Here is a 19,259-nt window from a genome sequence, read left to right as displayed (position 1 = left end):
AAACATGAGCCCACGCTCAAGCCAGGCATGAGCCTCCACCTCCTCACGCTCACCACAGCATCGAGGAGCCCAGGAAAGGCAAACATTGGGTGGGCTGGGGACAAAGAAACAGGATGGTGCCTTGGTATAGCTGGAGGCACTGGTCCATCAGGTGCTGATCTGCTCTTGGGGGTACCTTCGGTGTCTTCCCATCACTAGGCACTGCACCAGATCCTGAGAGAAGTCAGCTCAAGGGTGACAGAGGACAAGCACTGACTCATGGCTCAGCCAGTCCCCAGGGAGCTCAGTCCACTCTGCCCACTGTGGTCTGACAGTAGGGGAATGAAAGGCTTTCCTCACTCCTACACAGTCAGGCAAAGCCAGATACCCCCCATCTGGGGCCAGATGATTACCCACCCAGCACACTGGCCACGAAGTAATCCCTGCCAGCCCTGGGCATGGGCAATGGAGTTACAAACTGCCAACATTTCTATTAAAGGCTCTGATTTCCCCTGGTTTGGCTGAAGCACAGGCTGGAATAAGCTGCCACGTGGAAAAGAAAAGGCACAAAAGAAGTCCTGGAGCTGAGGGTTTACAGGCACTCTCCAAAAACCTGCAAGCCAATAATTAAGCACAGCTCAACCTTCCTCTTTCATGGAGCTACAGAGCAGGCTGCAAGCTGCAGGATTTGGCAGCATGATTTTCCACAGCTTGTTGGGACAACCTGACTTCAGCACTGGGTGTTTGCTCCTCAAAGCAGGACGGGATGAACTGCTTGTATGTAGGTGTGCACTGAACCACTGCACCTCTCTGTACCCTGCATCCACTCTTCAAAATCTGTGAGTCCCTACAGGTCCAGGCAGAGAGACAGCCACCAGGCAACAGCACAAACAGAGGAAAAAACACATGCTGAGCCTGTGAAAGCCTCCCCAGGATGAGGGCACTTCCACACCTGCCACAGTCATGAGGGCTGGCAGCTCTGGACACCTCCAGCCTGCTGCCTCCTCCCAGGGCCACCAGCACGCAGTGGCATCAACTCAAACAGCATCCACAGGGCAGCAGCTGCTGCAGGCAGGCAGAGATGACAGGGGGTTGTGTGTGTGTATATTTATCTCCCTGTCGAAAGGAGACCCCGAGGGACTCCCAGTGTGACCCTCTGCTTCGGAGCAAACAGCTGGGCTCGGCTGCCTCTCTGGTGCTCCAGCCTCCGGTGCAGCCCCAGAGCCTGAGCCTTCCCTCGGCACACAAGCTCCCAGCGTGAGAAGGAGCAAGAACCGATCTTGTTCTTTCATGCCTGCGATCCAATCACTACCCAATCCCGAGACTCATCCGTCCGTATTTTGACTCTGTGCAGAAGAGAAATGTTTTCATTCTCCTGAGCTCCCCAAAGCGGGGCCTTTCCTATCCTTTTATACCTAACTAGAAACGAAAAAGTGCAAGTTAGTCATAGCACAATGGTCCCTTTTCTGGAGGTAAAAACGCCACTGCTTTCAAGTGTATTATCTGCCTGCTCCACAGGTTTCAAAGTGGGAGCTTCACAGCCAGGGAAACTGGGGCAACAGCATTTGTTGGAAAAGAGCAATATTTCTAAGGTGATTCGCATTTCATCAGGTTCACTTTGCTGCTTCTCAAGCCTGGCACAGCTGGCAAGGTCTGGCTCAGAGGGCTATGGGGAAGAACCTGTCCAGACAAAACTCATTAGATCCCAGCTAAAATAATTGCAGTGAGGCAGATCAATCTCATCCTTGAATTAATTGACTAGCTGTCAAGAAGGGAAGACCCCAAGGTTTGGGACACTGTCGCTGCTGGAAAGACACATCTCCAATGCCTGACAAAGAAAACCTTTTGAGCTGACTGCATCCTCTGGGATTCTCTATAAATACATCTGGGGAAAGCATACGTGCAGATTGAGTCGATAAAGAGAGCTGACAGAAAAGCACTGTAGTATTTTACTGTCCCTCCTTGCCCAAGGCAAACCATTTCACTTCTTTCTCTCCCTCGGACAGCTGGATGAAACATCCTCGGCTTCCTCCATGATCATTAATCCTCACTGCAAAGGAGAGAGGGGGGCAAATCTTTGTGTCTGAGCAGATTCATCTCTATAATAATTTTGCAAGGTTGGATAAGTCATTAAGAGGCTGCTCTCCCAGCTTCCAAAGCAGCAGCTGGGAGAGTAAGGCAGCTTCCTTCTACCTCCTGGGATGAAAATGCCCCCCAGCAGGACCACCAGCTAACAGCCAGCACTGGGCCAGGCTTTTGACTGTCAGGTCATCAGAGATGCCCACACAGTTTGGCATACATGGGAAGGCAGGTGCTAGAAGTTTGTTCTTCTTCCAGGAGCTGCCTTTGGAAATGCTCCTGGAAAAGGAGCTGGGACGGTAATAGGATCGAACTGCTGGACATTACAGGAAAGCATCCACGGTGCCAGAGACCCAGGGCTGAGCTGCAAGCCGGAACAACCTCCCCAGGATTGTGGTGGAGTCCCCATCACCAGAGGCTTTCAAGATGCAACTGGATGCTAGATAAGCTCCTCCACGCTCCCTTTCCCAGAAAAGGCTGGACCAGACTCTTTTTCCGGGTCTCTTACAACTCGATCTGTTCCCATTTCGTGAGCAATTAGAACTGGGGAGGCCACGGTGGCCAGGAGCCTACATCATACACCAGCTGCTTCCCTGGGATCAGGACTCCCCTGCCTGCTGCTGGGACAGACTCTTGCATGCAGTCAACAAAAATTTGAGGAAAAAATGGGTGATTTCACACACGACACCAGCTGCAGAGGCAGGAAAGGAGCCTTTTTAACTATCAAAACTCAAAGCTGATCAGAAAACCTTTTCTGGTCAAAGCAGCGATGCTGTCGGAGTTGCAGTTTTACACCTGCCCCCGTGCAACACAACAGCAGAGCCAAAACAGAAGCCACACACCTGTGCTTGCAAGAAGAAAGGTGCTTGGAGGCACAAGGCAGAGGAGAAGCAGGAATGGCACTGGCACAGGTTGGCAAAGTAGCACACACCGGCCACCACTCACCAGTGTGCCTGGCACAGGTCGGCTGTGCCAGCGCTGAATATGAAGCACGGCCAGCGTTAATTCACCGCCCTCCCGCAAGGACCAGGGAGAAGTTGACAGGAGATGAGTAGTGGCCTGGGGCTGCCAGATTCCTCTGGGGAAATGGGGGAAGTGGGGATGCCTGCTGTGAGTGGCAGGAGACACGATGCAGAGCCCCGGATGCCCATATGTTCCATTAGCTGTGCAGGAGGAGCAGGTTTCCCTGCAGACTCAGGTTAAACGGACCTGCTCTGCTGCACGAGCCGACCCCGAGCACGGTCCAAAGGTCCCTGCGGCGTTAAACGACATTGCCCACTAAAACTCCCTTTCCCACCTGGCTCGGCTCCCAGTCCAACCTCATGGGCATCCTGCCCTCCCCTGCCCGCTCCATGCTGAAGGCGAGGCCACAGGACTGAAACATCCTTGGATGGTTTTGTCGCTAAAAATATTTAATAAATAAAAGTCGCTGCGAGTGCGCGAACTGATGTGATGTGACATGCAGCTGGGGGTTGCCAACCAGGAGCAAGCGGCCTTGCTGGAGAGAGAGCCCACTGAAAACCAGCTGTCAGTGCAGGTCAGCAAGAGATGAACGTGCCCGCAAAGGCACAGACACCTCCGGGTCCCTCTCTTCCTGCTGTTGCACGTCACCTTTCGGACAGGCTCGAGCTGGAGCATCACGATGCCCACCCCTTGCCTGCTCCTCCCACCCAGCCCAAGATCCAGAGCTTCACTGGTTCCTGGCAGAGAGCATATACCAGCCAAAGGTGTTCTCCCCCAAGTCACTCCAGAGCTCATCCTCAATATCAGCCAGGTTGGTGGGCAATCAGGAATGGTCCGTGAGTGGTGCACGACCCATGTGTGACCCGACCTACAGACTGGCTTGGAACCCATTCAGGGGCTCTGAAAACACTTCCCCTGGAATCTGTATTCTTACTCCAAATGCCTGCCAGCGCAGGGCCCAGCAGCCTGTCACACTGTCAGCTCTGGTCTCGTCCCTGCCATCAATATGAGTTAGACATGTCAAATTCTCTATGACCCTCTAGGACTTTTTTCCCTCGTTATTATTTGGTGTGCAAGGATCACTTACCAGCAGCATCAGGTAACCTCCTGTCTTCCTGGGAACTCTACAGACCTATTTCCAAGTGCACAGGGGCTTAAACTGAAGGTCATCCCACCCAGCCAGGCAGCTGAGGCACCACCTGTTCCCCCCAGCATCCTCTCTCAGTAAACCAATCCCCACAGTCATTTTGGAGCACAGGAAAAGGGCATGAGGTGGATGGAGAGCTCCATCTCCCAGAAAGCTACAGGAGTATTCTGCAGTGTGACCCATTGATACAAGGAGGGAGTCTTTGAGTGGCCTTGGCTCAGCAGGGGCTCCACCCTGGGCAGTGGTCTTCAGTCCATGGTCCCCAGAGCTTGCAGGAGACCAAAGGAGTTCATGAGGACAAATGAAGCTGTGAGTGAAGAACAGCACCAGCAGAGAGGGCTGGGCATCTGTAGGGCTTCCTAGACCTCTGGAGGAAAATTCAGGCAGGAATTGATCATCTGAAGCTGCCACTGTGATGAGCTCTCACGCACGTGCAGACTGCAGCCCAGACTGCTCGCACACGACGGGCTGGCATTTAAAAATGCTTCATGCACAGAGCCCGAAATAAATAAACTAAATCATCCAGGAGAAAGAATTTAAGTGGAAAAACATCCCAATAACTGAGCCCTTTTTGCAAATGTTTTACCAGCTCCCAACCCCCAACGCCAGCCTCCTGACACAGCCAAGCAAAAAAATCGCTTCGCTGTTTCGCCTTTAAAACACAAACCTGGAATGGGAACGTGGCTCCACAGACCTTCATTTGTAACAGCTGGGAGAAAAGGATTTTCCACAGATTTGAGCAAAGCCAGCAGCCTCAGCAGTGTGGTCAGGGGAGCAGGAGGGGAAAGATGAGGTGCAGCCACACTCACAAGGGTGCTGGGCACCGAGGCCCAGCTGGACCATGGACCACGTGCAGGCTCCCAGTCCCCCACAGACAGACAGACAGACATCCACGTCACAGAGCTGTTTGGGGCACTGGGTAGAGGAGGAGAGTCTCAAGGATGGCACAGATCCCGGACGTGTCAGCAGGGGAAACCACAGCAGCACCAGCGAGAAGGGAGGAGTTTTCATGGAGTATTTCTGTCCTGAATTTAGGACAACGCCAGAAAACACGGGCAGAGGATGCCAGTGAAATGTTTGCTCTTCCGTGGGAAGATATAACACACGGCTCACAGGCCCAGATAACACACATTTCAACATGCTGAACTCCCCACTGACAAGCTTCCACATGTCAAAGGGTGATCTCTGGCCAGCTGGAGATGCTGGGAAGTCCCAGGAGAGACTGCAACCTGTACCTGCCAACATTTAGTGGGTAAATAGCTGACTCTGGCAAGCACAGGCTGGCCAGGAAAAGACTGAGCCAAGGCAAAATAAATGGATGGCTGCAACTGGACCAGATCACTCGGAAGCACAGGAAACCAGCATAATTAATGCCAACCAACACACATTTACAGCTGTCAGAACCTGTTGGTAAACATGATTTATTTTTGTGGGGAGGGCAGGCTTGACTGATAAACAAATCAGCACCCATGCCATTCAGTCAGGCTCAGAGAAGATGTAGGACCTGGCATCGTTTCCCATTTTTAATTGAGAAACTACAACTCCATCAAAGGACAGAGGCATGCACTTGAAGATGCTATCAGCTGGCTCAGAACAAACCTGTGACAGGGGACAAGATCTCCACCAGAGATTTGTGTGCCACAGCAATAAGATTATTGCTGAAATAAAGGATCCATTTGTACTGCTGACAAGTCACAGAACTTTCTAAGGTGAAAGCAGGTACAAAAAAAAAAAAAGCCCAAAAAAGAACCCAAGAATTAAGAGCAGAAAATATGGAAAACATTGGAAAATACGGCAGTGGAGGACTTTACAAGCTCTGTATATTTAGCTCAGCAAAGAGAGAGGCGAGAGGTGACTGCAGCCTGAACTGCCGTAGCTGACAAGTGGAACAAAGCTTGCTCCAAGCTACTGGTCAAAGGATTAACACGTTTCCCTGGCTGTGAACAGGAGCAAGCCATGTCTTTCTAGCACCTTGTGGAGCACCCTGCTCCCTCTACAGGGAGCCAAGGTGTGGAGGAACATGACAGCCTGTGTCAGGCAGGAGCCAACCTGAGAGCCTCCCAGATCCTCCCTGGCATCACAGAGCCCATACCAGCCACTGCTGCCCGAGATGTGCCCTGCAAAGGAGTTATTCACAACCCATGGAAGTGTGGAATGTGTGAATACAGAGCCCAGGGGAAGGAAAAAAGCTGAAGTTTTGCTGAAGTTGGAGTATACCTTTACAAGACCATCTAAAGAGGTGAAACTACAGTTTTCCAAGTTAGACAGAGTCTAAGGCCAGTCAGATGGTGCTCTGGTTCATAGGAGGGTGCAAAGCAGTCAGGATGATACTGGCAGCCCTCCACCTCCACATCCTCCTTGGCTGGAAGAAAGCACAAAACTGACTCCAAAACCCACAGAAAGAGGCCAGCTTGAGCCAGGCAGGCTCTTGTAGGGCTGCAGTGGGAGACACCTCAGCCCTGCCTTAGCCACCTCTCTGGCTGCCGTAGGAGTCCAGGGGCTGGCAGGTCCCAGCCCACCCTCCTGGCAGTGCCTGCTGGATGCCAGCACAGATGCAGAGATGCAGGCACACACAGCCCACCACAGAGAGCTCATTACACCCAAACCAGGATAAACACTTCTTGAAATGGCAGGAGGTTACAGTGGAATATCCTGCTCCCAGAGCTGTCAGAAAGGGTCCCCACCAGGGAAGAGCTTTACTGGAGCTCTTGTTTGCTCCTGGGAGTTGAGACTGCCAGGTCTGACAGGCAGCTGTGTCATGGGGCAGGAGTGTACCCCCCAGGAAAGCAGGGTATACCTACTTGGAGACAGGGAGAGGCATCAGCAGGAGTTATTAGGGAAGAAATGCTTTCAAGGGACACTCAATAACCCCGGTCTATGCCTTAAATAACCCACACTCAGAGTAACAAGCCAGCAGGCTCTCCTGGGTCTCCCCAAAGGCGATTCTAGCCAGCAAGCTGCTGCCAACCTGCCATCCCAAGGGAAGGATGTCCTCTTACTTGCCAGGGATGGCTACAGCCATTTCCCCACAGATCCTGACAGCTGTGCCTGCACATGGAAATGCCAGCTCCCAAGCCCCACAAGAGCCGGGGGGGGAGGTGGGGGGAAGATGGACAATACATCCTGCTCCATGCCAGCTCATCTCCCTTCCATCCCTAATGAAAGGAGACTCTGTCACCCTATTTCTTGTTTTTAATTATTTTTATAAATGTTATTTTTAATTTTCCCTATCCCTCTGAAGCAGCAGCAGAAACACAAAGCCCAGCCTGCTGAAAGCCGCCACCACTGCACCCTCACTGCTCAGGAAACACAAGCATTCCCTGTAACTTCCGCTCAGCACCAGTGAGTCCAGAGGAAGCCACATTCCTGCTCCATGTCCACCAGCCTTTGGGACTAGATGTCCCTAAGTTAACCTCAGGGGATGCCGTGGGAATGCCACTGGAGAGCCAGCTGTGGTGGGGCTTCCTCCAGCTCTGGCCCCAAACTTCCTCACCACCTCTCACCGTCCTGTTCCCTCAGCTGGACCCCAAACCCTCAGCTCCTTCACCCCACACATCTCCCCTCCAGTCCCCTTCTCCTCTCGTTCCTGTTCCCAATTTTTCAGCATCTCCAAAGCTTTCTCCACCCTCACTCCTCACATTCCACCCCTCTCCCTCCCTCCTCCAGTTTCTTCTCCATCCCCTGCTCTCTCACACCTCCTTTCTATGACTAGGCAGCCATGTCATCCTCCCTCCACTTCAGCTAATTCCCTCTCTCTCCATGGGAGCCAGCGTTTCATCTCTGCCACTGAGTCCCCTTTCATGCCTCCTGGCTTTTGCCATCCCACCCTCTTTCTCCCTGGGGTTGCCGGGAGGGGAGGACAGCAGAGGGACCCGCACTAGGCAGGCCTGACCCCCGGCTCTCATTAGCAGCGCCCTTCTCAAAGCAGGCACAGCACGAAATAAATAAATAAAGCAAATCTGTCTCGCTGCTGTCTCGGGTTGCTTAAGGGAGCCGGGCTCTGGGGGTGGGATGAAGGATGCTATTTGGAGAAGCTGTCTCCATGGCAACCCCCATTCCCACCACCAAGCGGGCACAGGTCACCTGTTTCCATGAAAGTTTCCCCCTTCCCTCCCCATCCCTCCACCCCGGGAAGTGCCGGCACAGCCCCAGGGGTGCAGGCAGCCCAGCCTGAGGGAGAAGCAGCAGTAATGCAGGAGAAGTGGCAGGGATGCTCCTGGCATGGCTGCAAACGGCCTCCAGAGTCCTCCGTGCCTTGACTTCACACTGGAGAAGGGCAGGGCATCCCCACGGTGCAGCCCAGTGCCCTCTGCTCTACCCGGCATGGCAACCCCATCAGCCCCCTGCCTGTGTCCCCCCAGTCAGTGCCAGATGGGCAGGGGGGCGTGCTCTGCTGCAGGACATTTGGACAGACACAAGCACACACCCTGGCTCACGTGCTGCTGGGACTGGGGCAGAGATCAAAATGTGTCCCCTCCCTCTGCACACGGCCGTGGGTCCTGCGTTCTCGTAGCATTTCAGTTATTTTAACTCAAACTCAGCCGCTCCCATTGAACGCTGCCAGGTGCTCCCAGAACAACCCGTGGTTCCCTTTTTAGCTCTTAACAATTCCATCCCTCATGCGACAGATGCGCTGCCGGGACCTTTCCCCAAGAAAGGCAGCGTCAGCCCGGTGTCGCCGAGCGCTCCCGCAGCCAACCTGATGCTCCCACCCCCGCCAGCCCCCTCCGTGCCCGCCCGCGCATCCGCAGGGCTGGCAGCAGTGCCCGACACCCCCCGCAGCAAAACAGCCGGCACAGCTCCAGGGGGAGACACAGAGGATGGGAATGGGGAACTGGTTCTGCTCTCCACCCGCTCCCCAGCGCGGGGGGCACGAGAGGGTGGTCTCACCTACTCATCTTCTGCCGGTACCAGCGGGCAGCTGCCGGCGGACAGGGCGGACAGGCGGGTCCAGCAAAGAGCCCCCGGATGAAGTTCCAGGGTTGGCGCCCAGGCAGCCATCCTGCAGCACAGCGCAGGCTGGAGGGATTCACACGGTTCCCCCACAAGGCTGGGAGTTTCGCCAGGAAAAGCAAGTTTATAAATAGTGTGTTTCAACACGAACAAACGAAAGCGTCAGAACTCGACAGTCAGATAAGCCAAGGGCTGAGCGCAGGCCCCTCCACAGCATCCTCCCACACCAGGTAGGGCAGTCCCTTCCCTCTATCACCCAGCTGGGCAGGACCTTCCTTGCTCTTTGGAAAGCCTGGATCTGGAGGTGTCTGTGTCAGATGTGCTGCTTGGGAACACCCTTGCCACAGCTGGTCTGGCACCAGAGCTGGCTTCAAAAAGACCAGAAGCAGCGGGGATGGCCACCTGCTCCACTCAGGGGCAAGGGCAAACACAGCTCACAGCAGCCAGCTGCCCAGCCAGGGCCAAGGGTCACAAATTTCAATGTATTACTTGAAACAAACTTTTCATAAGTCCATAGGCCAGAAAGTTTCTAACTTCTCCTCCTGTCCCTGCTGAAGACAGCTGCCCCACTGGTGAGGCTGGCACTCAAAACAGAAGTTCCATGGCACAAAGCATTACACCGAAGGGCACAAACCTGCCAGATCCTAACAACAAGAAAGAGACTCAAGGGGAAAATCAGCTTTTATCTCCGTGTTAAGGAGAAAAGCAGCAAGTCATTAGACGAGAACTTGCTTGTCGTAAACACAAAACAGCAGAAAAGATACCCCTGCGCCTACAGAGCGAATGGAAGGACATCCCTACTGGGGAACTACCTGCCAGATTGGAAAAGGAGGAGATCTTGATGGTAGTGCCCAAGGGAAGACATCAAGAGATGGCATGTCAGAGCAGCCACATCAGCTGTCAGGAAGAGAAGCCTCTGACAGCCCACCAAACACATGCAACGCTCCTCACGCCACACTCGCTTACCTTGATGTAAGTGTCAAGGGCTGGGTGGACACGGTTCACTGCTAGATGGATGGACAGCGGTGTGGTGAACGGGAAGGTCGCCATGACCACGTGGCTGGGAGCAGGGAAGGTGAAGATCTTAAAGCCGTACTTCTGGAACCGTTTGATCTGCTCTTCCGACGGCTTTGCGTCTCCCTCGCTCAGGATTCGGCCTATGGCAAAGCGGCACTTCTCCGGAGACACCTGATGGAAGGGGAAAGGCAGACAGGGTTGGAAGGAGAGGCTTAATCTGGCCAAAACCTCAACCTGCTGAGCATGGGGAAAGGAGACTACCATGAACCAAGGCAAATGCAATGGTCCAGCACACCAAAGCAGGTGTCTGCTCCCAACCAAGGCTGATCCAGGCCTAAATCATCAGCATTCCTCCCAGGCTAAGTGCACAGCCCAGTGGGGAAGGTGCTGCATCCCTCCTTGGAGGGCAGAGGGAGTTGCAGCAGAGAACTAAACCCCATCGAGCTGCTCACCCAAACCTACCACAAGTGACAGCCATTGCAGGAAGTTCTCTCCCGACTCCCCATCAGAGACTCGACTGTCGAGACGTGCTCGCCACCATCCCCATCTGCAGGACACCCTGAAACTTGGGGAGGGGGCTGAGAGATGTGACCACAACTTGCCCAGCTTGCCTCCACCCCATCCCCAAGGAGGTCACTGGCAGCCACCTGGACATGCCACCAACCAGCACGGGCCACTGGCACTAAGCTGGAGAGAAATCCAGAGGCTGCTGGGTCCCTCCTAAGCAGGCACACTCAGTATGGCACTGATAGGGGTGGGAAAACTGAGGCAGGTAAGACTTGTAGGCAGCCACCAAGCTGTTCATAGTAACATGAAGAGAAACACATTCACTTCTATCCTAGACCCCAACATCATGTGGAACCTAAAATATGTTCTCTTTACAAATTTGGGAATTCCTCCCAGTAAGACCAGGGGTGCAGGGCTCCCAGCCCAGGAACAGGGGTGCTCAAGGCTCTGCTCCCACCACAGTCATGGCCCAAAGGACTTGGGCCATCTCCACACCAAAGCTGACCCAGGTCACAACTTTCATTTCTGGTTTTTAACAGAATCCCACCACTCGAGTTCAAGCTGACCCACGTCACTGGGCAGGAACACGGGCAGGAGGACTCAGCCACTTCCCCTGATACCATCTACGGGCACAAAGCTGTCACAGAGCTCTTGCAGGGACAATGTGAAGCAGAGAGAGGATGCACACAAAGCCAGTGTGTTACCACTTCCCATCCCCATGCACTCCCACAAGGGCAACTCTGCTCTGTGCTTCCCAGTCTCATCCCTAACTTCACTGTGCTAAAGCTCACCAACGCCTCCTCCTGCACTGTAACTACTGTCCCCGCACTCCCTGCCCTGCCTTTCCCTTAAACACCTTTTGATGTCGAACCGTAGGACCATCCTGGAGGGGGAACCCAAGCAGATGTAAATGGAAGGAAGAAAGCAGCCTGTGGAGCAGCATCCATGAGGCTGAGGATGCGCCTCACGGCTCGCTCTTGCCCTCCTGTGCTGCAAGAGGGAGCTGCAGACACGGCTGCGCCCAGCACTCATCCATGCTCCCAGCAGCAAAAGAGAAGTAGATCCAACCCAAAGACAGTAAGAGGCACCAGTAAAAGGCATCCATGGGGAAAGGCCCAGATGAATCAAGGAGATAAGGGAAATCTAGGTAAAATTCCTTTAAATATGCAATCTCCATTTATGTCCTGAGCAAAGACAGTTCAATCCCAGCCCCAGAGAAACTGTCATGACTGGAGCTGATGGTGCAGGCAGCACCACTGGGACCAGGCGCATTTGCTTCCTCCCTTCTCCTTTTACCTTTCTTTTTCATACTGTGCAGCCCCACAGGCACTTTCCCAAGGGCAGCAGCAAGGCAGATTTGCCTTCTCCCCTGCCTGGCAAAGCCCATCTCAAGGGAAGGAAGGAAATACTCCACTTAAAACCAGCCTTCCCCTAACAAATCTTTCCGGTAGGCAGGTGCTGATCAAAGCCTTTGTTCCCCCGAGCATCCTGACACAGTTCTGGAAATGATTAGTTAACCTATCTGGCAGCTTTGCCGACAGGAGCAAAACCCATTCCTGCATTCAGAGAGCATTTTGGCCTCATCCCTCCAACACTTGGGCACAGGCTGGTCGCTGAGCACATGGACTGCAGGCAAAAGGCCCTGGCACGTGCCTACAGCTCTACATGAGCAGGGCCTTGGCTGGAGCTGAGCACAAACCCGCCCGCCACATCAGTCCTTGCTGAGGAGTTATTTCTGTTCCTGCCAGAGGTGAGAGAAGGAGGGAGAAGTCCTCTGGGCTGCTAAATATTAAATAAAAAGGAAAAAGGAAAAAAAGAAGTCCAAATTAATATTAATCTTGTCCATTAAAACACATAAAACGTTGCTGGCAGCGGTTTGGCAGCACTCAGGCAGCGTCCTTGTGTGTGAATGTTGGAGAGCCAGGAGCCAGCAGGGAGACCTAGGGATGCTGGTGGCAGTGGCTGCCCTGAGACCTGGCATGACCCTGAGGCAGCCCACACGTTCCAGGCCATAGGCTGCCCCCAGCTCCACTCCCAGCAGGTGGACACTGCTCTCCAGCTCTAGCATTCCCATCCTCTCTCTTGGGCAGAGCTTTATTTGACCATGAGTCCACCAGCACAGCAATTGCCCCATAGCACCTTCCTGCCACTGTGCTGGGTGCACCAAAACCCCCAAGAAGCCAAAAGCTGGGCTGGGGGCGGCTGTCTGGGCAGGGCCCATGGGCGCTCAGCCAGGGACGCTGTGGGACACAGGCAGCACATTCTGCCTGATGACAAAAGGCCTATTTTTGGAGACAAGTCAACATCCGCGGCGGGTCGCCAGCTCTGGGCGGGCCAGCCCTGCCACAGGGTGCTCCACTGAGGTCAGGAGAGCACTGAGAACGAGGAGGAAGAGGAGGAGGTCACATCTTCCTTCCAGGGGAAAGGCAGTCTGGGTGACTGATCCCAGCCTGCTGAACCTCCAAGGAATAAGAAGCCAGCAGTGCACACCATCTCCCATGCCACCATGACTCAGTGGATACATGCACCTGAGCCAGCACGCCAGGTATGAGCACTGCAGTCTCCAGCCAAGTGACCCACCCAAAACTGGCCCTTTCTTCACCTGCCCAGAGGCAAGACAGCCATCTGCCCAAAGACATCCTCACTCCCAGCACCCTGTCTGGCCTGACCTGCCTGTTGGTGAGACACGAATCTCTGCGGGAACCAATTCAGGAGCCACAGATCAGCCCGTGGAAGGTCCCACCAGCACCACAGGTACTCCAGCACACCCAGGTGTGACTCTGTGCTCAGGGATGGCAGGTGAGAGGAGGCTCCTGTCCCCAGGCAGAGCCACAGGCACTGCAGTTACATCCTGCACGTCCTCTCTGTGTCCCAGCCACCACAGTGGCTACAGAGGCAGGAGGTTCAGGCCCATGTCACCTGCCTGATGTCATGAGCAAGGCAGCCCATCCAGAGAAGGGCAAGGTCCGTGGGGCTGCTTGCCAAGCTTTAGAGGGCAGGTTAGGCTCCCACCACAAGGAGAAACAGCTGCTTTCAAAACCCTGGATGGCCACACGAGACAAGTTCAACAACCCCACTGCCTGCTCCAGTGACAGGGATGAGGGCAGAGATGCAACAGATGCAGGAAGAGGTGAAAAAAGACAGGACCAGAAAGGGAAGGCAGCTTGATCCTGCACAGACAGCCCAAAGTTTCACGGTCAGGTAGGAGCTGCTCCTTCCCAGCCTCAGCTGGTGCTACCAGGTAAAGCATTCCCTGTGCCAGCCAGGGCAAGCGTTACACAGATACGGATAAGGATATTTGTGGTGTCTCAGCAGTACAGGCTTTCACTGGCCCAGGCTCTGGCAAACAAAGAGGTAAGGCACAACGCCTTTGCCCCAGTGCCAGCAGAAGGTCTGCAGGGCAACCACAGGCGTGTCCACATCAGGTCCCTGGAGCACAACAGCACCAGGAATGGACACTGAGCCCTTCTGACAGCATTGACTGCCCTGCTCCGTCCCCAGAGACCACAGGGGAACAAACAGCAACGCCAGGGTTCTCAGTTCCAGGCAAGGACCTCACTCAAGGACAAGCACACAAAGCAGAGGTGGTGAAATGGCCACTCTGACCACGTGGGCACTCTCGTACCAGGCACTCCCCATGGCTCCCACTCCAGACATGACACTTCTTTCAGAGAAAATGGTCTAAGCATGCCTAGTCGAACCGTGCCTCGGCCCAGCTCATCCCTAGGGGAGGACTCCTCTTTGCCATCATCCTTCCTAGGCCAGGAAGAGGCACCATAGTGTCTTCTCTGCCTCCCATGATCCAGGAAGGCAAAGATAAGTCAGCGCGTCACAGGATACAAAGATACAAGGTGGCTGAGCACACCAGGCTCCGCTGAGCACAGCCAAGCTCAGGCTTTCTCACCTCCAATATCTTCCTGTCACAGTTCTCTCAGCACTACATTTTCATGGACAAGTTTCCTCGAAGCAGGTCCAACACTTGGGAGCACCATCTTAAAAGCCACGGAACAGGGTTCCTAAAACAGGGCCAGCCACTCCCAGAGCAGAAACACTGGGTGAGAGCTATCAGCCCAAGCACTGTGCCCTGTGCCAGACCCAACACACGTGCCCAAGCACACATGCACAGCTGCTGGCCACTGTTATCCCTCCTCCCCACAGATTCCTCCACGGTCACGCTAGCTACTGCAGAATTACTGGGGAGCCAGGCTGTCTGCCCCAGACAAATGCCCACATGCCATAATTTGGAGACCCCTGTGTCACCCATCCTCACCCCCCAGCGAGTTCTGATGACCTTCTGTTTGCTCCCGGTCTTGGATTGTTCCCATCAGAGTACTTGGTTCTGGCTGACAGCCATCAGGCAGCACGCTTTCTGCTCACCTCTCAGCCCGGAGAGAATCATGGAGCAACTGTTTCATCAGACAGGAGCCCTCAGCACACAGCACCTGAGGTTTCACTAACAACTCCCAGGAGATGGAAGAACTATAGGGAAGCTCAGAAACACATGAGAGCACTAGAAACAAGAGAAGGAGTATGGATGAGAATAGACTGATCTGAAGAGACCACTTGCTTTCAACCACAGAGCTGCAAGTCCCAAAGGACTGCACTTCCAGCAGCCAAGGAATCTGTCAAGGAATGTCTCATCTTGGGGTCACAAACACTCCCCTCTGCTCCACAACCAGCTCCATTATCCTGCTGAGAACTTATTCAGCAGAGGCTATCAGAAGACAGCAAGCTTTGCTCGCCCAGTGGCTTCCAGTTAGGGTTATCCAAAAACCCATCTGCTTTCAGGTGCCTTTCCTCACAAAGCATCCTCTGCAGACCTGGGAGACCTTTGTGAACCCATGTCTGAAACGCAATCTGGGAGCACCCCACGCTAAGAACCTCTGAGCTGACTGTGGGAGCCGGTGGCCTCCCCGGGCACTCCTTACCGTGTGAGGGTTGTCGTAGTAGACACCGATGGAGCAGAGCTTCGAGGAGATGCTGCAGCCCTCAGTGAAGAGCTGCCCGGACTCTCCATAGGGGCCCACCCTGAACTTGTAGGCCAGAGTCATGGTGCCGACAGGGGGGGAGCCGGCGCTCACGACCACCTCGGTGAAGAGCCCCGAGTACACGACGAAGCCGAAGACCGTGAGCAGCAGCAGCACGACCAGCGCCGCGATCAGCCCCAGGAGCACCCAGTCGGTCATGATGGACACCTGGTGCGCCACGGTTCCTGATGCACTGGCAGCAAGGGCAGAGGAGAAAAAGGAGGGCAGTCAAGCCAGCACTTGGGCAAGCAATTGCTTTCTGAAGTTATTTATATGCAGCAAAACGCACTCTCGTTTAATTCCTCTGATGTGTGAAGCTTGAAAGGAGTGGAAACCCCCCAGAAGCCTCCTGTATATTAGTCCCATATTGCATCAGCCTGTTCCAATTGGTCACCAGGTACAAATTATACTGCTTCAGTGCCTCTTGGGAATAAGGTGGTTATGAAGGGAGGACAGAGAGGCACCATCCCCATCTCCTCAGAACTGCTCAAGTCCAATTTTGCATCCAGGAGAGACCAAAAACTACCCTGGGAGCCCATATGACCCAACAGGTAACAGATACACAGCACTGGGCTAAGGATCAGGGGATCACAGTAGAATAATTTATCATTTAGATACCAGGACCAACGCTGTGACCAGGGAAGCATCTTTGTCAGTAAACCTAAAAGACCAGGCCTTCCTTCAGTGATCCAAATGAGGACCACGCCAGTTCAGAACTAAGCTGTGTATCCAGACCCAAGTACCCAGAGATGCTCAGAGAAAGCTGAAGACCCAGCTAGAAAAAGCATCCCCAACACCCTCAGGTGCAATGGATTACCAGTATTCCTTTTAGATGGCTTTTTTTAAACTAGAAGAGTTTTTATAACCCCAACAAAGGCTTCCTGTTTTGTTTGGCATCTTTTCTCTTGTGCTGACTGTGGGACACAGCAGCCTGGTTGGTGAATGCCTCCTGCTTGTTTTCACCCACCAAGTGCAACCACTCTGGGGAGTTGCAACCCAAACCATTTCAGGAGAGTTGTTTGTGTTTTATACTCCCTTGAAACACAGCTCTGCCCACAGGGACTGGCTGCAACACTCCCCTGGGACTTTCACAGGAGACAGGTTTGGAAGCAAACGCTGAAGTAAACAATTCACCTTTACCTCTGTTTTATAAACACACTTTGTCCACAAAGAGTCGTTCACAGAGGCTGCTGCTTGTTCGCTCAGCTTTATGGCAAGAGAAAAGCCACATCCTGGTAGGAAGCGCAGGCGGCTCCGCTCTGCTCGGTCCGGGCACGCAGGGGGATGGCAAAACCAAGCCCTGGCACCGGCCACGCTCCTGGGCCTGGCACAGTCTCACACCGTGACCCCACTCACCTGAAACACCAGCTCAGCTCAGAAACACTTCACGGCATCCACAGGGGTGCAGGATCTTCGGCGCTGCAGCAGGAAAAAATAAATATCATTGCTTCCTCTCAGATTCACGAGACCAAAAGCAAAACCAGCCACGGTAGAGCAGCCGAGAGGCGCCCACTGGCCTCGGACCTGCTGCCCAGAGCAGGGGTGTCCCGAGGAGCACCTGCTCCTGCAGGATCCCCCAGGCCAAGGTTTCTTCCCAAAACTCTGCAGTTGAACGCACGGGACACCGACAAACACGGAAACGGGAAAAGGACGGCGAAGGAGGACGATGTCCTGCAGCCGCCCCAGCCCGGCCATCCCCGGGGACACCTGAGCCGCACCGGGGCTGCTCCCGGGTGCCCTGGCAGCGGAGCGCTCCCGGGGGGACACAGACGCCGCTCCCGGGGGGGGGACACACACGCCGCTCCGGGGGGACACACACACCGCTCCGGGGGGACACACACACCGCTCCGGGGGGACACACACGCCGCTCCCGGGGGACACACACTGCCCGGGGACACACCGCTCCGGGGACACACACTGCTCCGGGGGACACACAGCCGCTCCCGGGGACACACACTGCCCGGGGGACACACACGCCGCTCCGGGGGGACACACAGCACTCCAGGGGGACACACACCGATCCGGGGGGACACACACCGATCCGGGGACACACACACACTGCTCTGGGGACACACACACACCGCTCCGCAGCGCCCCGGCTCCTCCCTGTAACCGACACAGACCCGGCACCTCCAATCACGGCCCCGGTGGCTCCCCCGAGCCGCCGGCCCCACGCCCAGCCCCAGGGCCCTGATGGCAGCCGCCCCAGAGGAGAGCGGGATATTTTGGGCCGTTCTTCCCGGTTCCCGTGGCTCGCTCCCCACCGGCACTGCCGGCCGCCCCCCGCCCTCCCCACGGGCAGCGGAGCGGAGCCCCCGGCCCCTGCCCCTGTCCACCCCCCGCTGCCCGTGCCCCGCGGAGAGGAGGCTCTGCCCCAAGCGGCCCCGCAGCACGGCCTGCCCGCCGGGACCCGCAGCCCTGGGCCGCGCCTGCCCGCGGGCAGCGCCCTCCGCACCGGCACCGGTGCAGCCGCCACCGCGCCCACCGTCAGGGCGGTGCGGGACCCGGCCCGCGCCCCCCGGCGCCAAGCAGGCCGCGGCCTGGGGTGAGAGCGGCGCGGCGCTGCCGGTCCGGCCCCGCGGGGCCCCACGGCTCGGGAGCTGCGGCGATGGCGGGCGGGGTCCCGGCGCCCCCCGCGCTCTCACCCGGGGCTCCCGGTGCGGCCGGCCCGGAGCGATCCCGGCGCCGCCCCGCCCCGCCGCCAGGGGGCGGTACGTGCGGGACCGGGGGGCGGGGCCACATGGGGCGTGGCTTCTTTAAGGGCGGGGCCGTGGCACCCCGAAGGCTCGCGGCCCCCGCCCGCGGCAACGCCCCGAGAGAGAGCGCCCCCTGGCGGGCGGGCTCGGCCTTCCTGGGCCCGCGGGTTCGAGTCCTCCCGGGTCTCCAAGGGGCTCGCACGGGTCCCACCTGCCTCCCGGCCCTTCCCATGCTCTGCCCTGCGGCCCACAGCCCCGGAGTCCCTCCCTGCACCGCGCAGGACCCCCAAACCCCTGCAGCAAAGGGGGCTCTCCTCTCCCCTCCAGCCCATGCTCTGTCCAGGGCACAGCTGGTCGTGAACGGTAGCGCTGTGTCCCTACAGCCTCCCCTGTGCTGGGGCTGTGCCAGCATCCCGCCTGGGTGACCCCTGAGCCTCAGGCTCCGTAACAGCCAGAGCCTCTGGTGACTGGGCCCCTTCCCTCGGGCCCTGGACAAGCAGGTGCCGCCCTGCAGCAACCCTGACCACATGGCCTTGCCGGTCGGGGCAGTGGCAGAGCTGCTCTGCAGCACCTGAGCCCTTCCCACCAAACCCAGAGAGGGTTTTGAGCAGGTTCTATTGCTGGGGCTGCCGCAACCCGGCAGAAATACCTTGGCTTCTCCTTTTCTTCCCCCTGTATAAAAGCAACCTTTGCACCCCTCTGAGCTTTCTCCAGCCTCTTTAACCCTCTTAGCAGGGAAAGTTTGCTCTCTGCTGGTACATGAGCCACCTTCAGATGCAACAAGAACAGTGGAGTTTGCTGCTGTCTCTCCTGCTGTGGTTTCACATCCATTCCCATACATCCCAACCACCTCCATCAGGGCTGTATTTAAACCTCAGAGGCCCTCCCTGT

The 19,259-nt window shown here is 55.9% G+C and overlaps 1 protein-coding gene across 3 annotated transcripts in view; it reads right to left on the bottom strand.

Moving 5' to 3' along the window:
• TEX264 (testis expressed 264, ER-phagy receptor) overlaps nucleotides 1-18,385 on the bottom strand; it is a 38,556-nt gene extending 20,171 nt beyond the window's left edge. Inside the window, exons 1-4 of one of the 3 annotated variants that reach the window (XM_050312995.1) lie at nucleotides 18,318-18,385; nucleotides 17,029-17,091; nucleotides 15,574-15,865; nucleotides 10,088-10,375 (exon numbers count right to left, since the gene is read on the bottom strand). In XM_050312995.1, coding sequence (XP_050168952.1) covers nucleotides 10,088-10,375; nucleotides 15,574-15,831 — 546 coding nt within the window. In that variant the 5' untranslated portion in view covers nucleotides 15,832-15,865; nucleotides 17,029-17,091; nucleotides 18,318-18,385. Of the gene's footprint in view, nucleotides 1-10,087; nucleotides 10,376-15,573; nucleotides 15,866-17,028; nucleotides 17,414-18,317 lie in introns of those variants that run through there. The other 2 variants (XM_050312997.1, XM_050312996.1) reach the window with 2 other exon arrangements.
• Between the last annotated feature and the right edge of the window lie 874 nt (nucleotides 18,386-19,259).

This window comes from Myiozetetes cayanensis, unplaced genomic scaffold, assembly GCF_022539395.1.
Source record: "Myiozetetes cayanensis isolate MyiCay16 unplaced genomic scaffold, myiCay2020 scf18, whole genome shotgun sequence".
NCBI lineage: Eukaryota > Metazoa > Chordata > Aves > Passeriformes > Tyrannidae > Myiozetetes > Myiozetetes cayanensis.
This window is presented reverse-complemented; position numbering and strand designations above follow the sequence as displayed.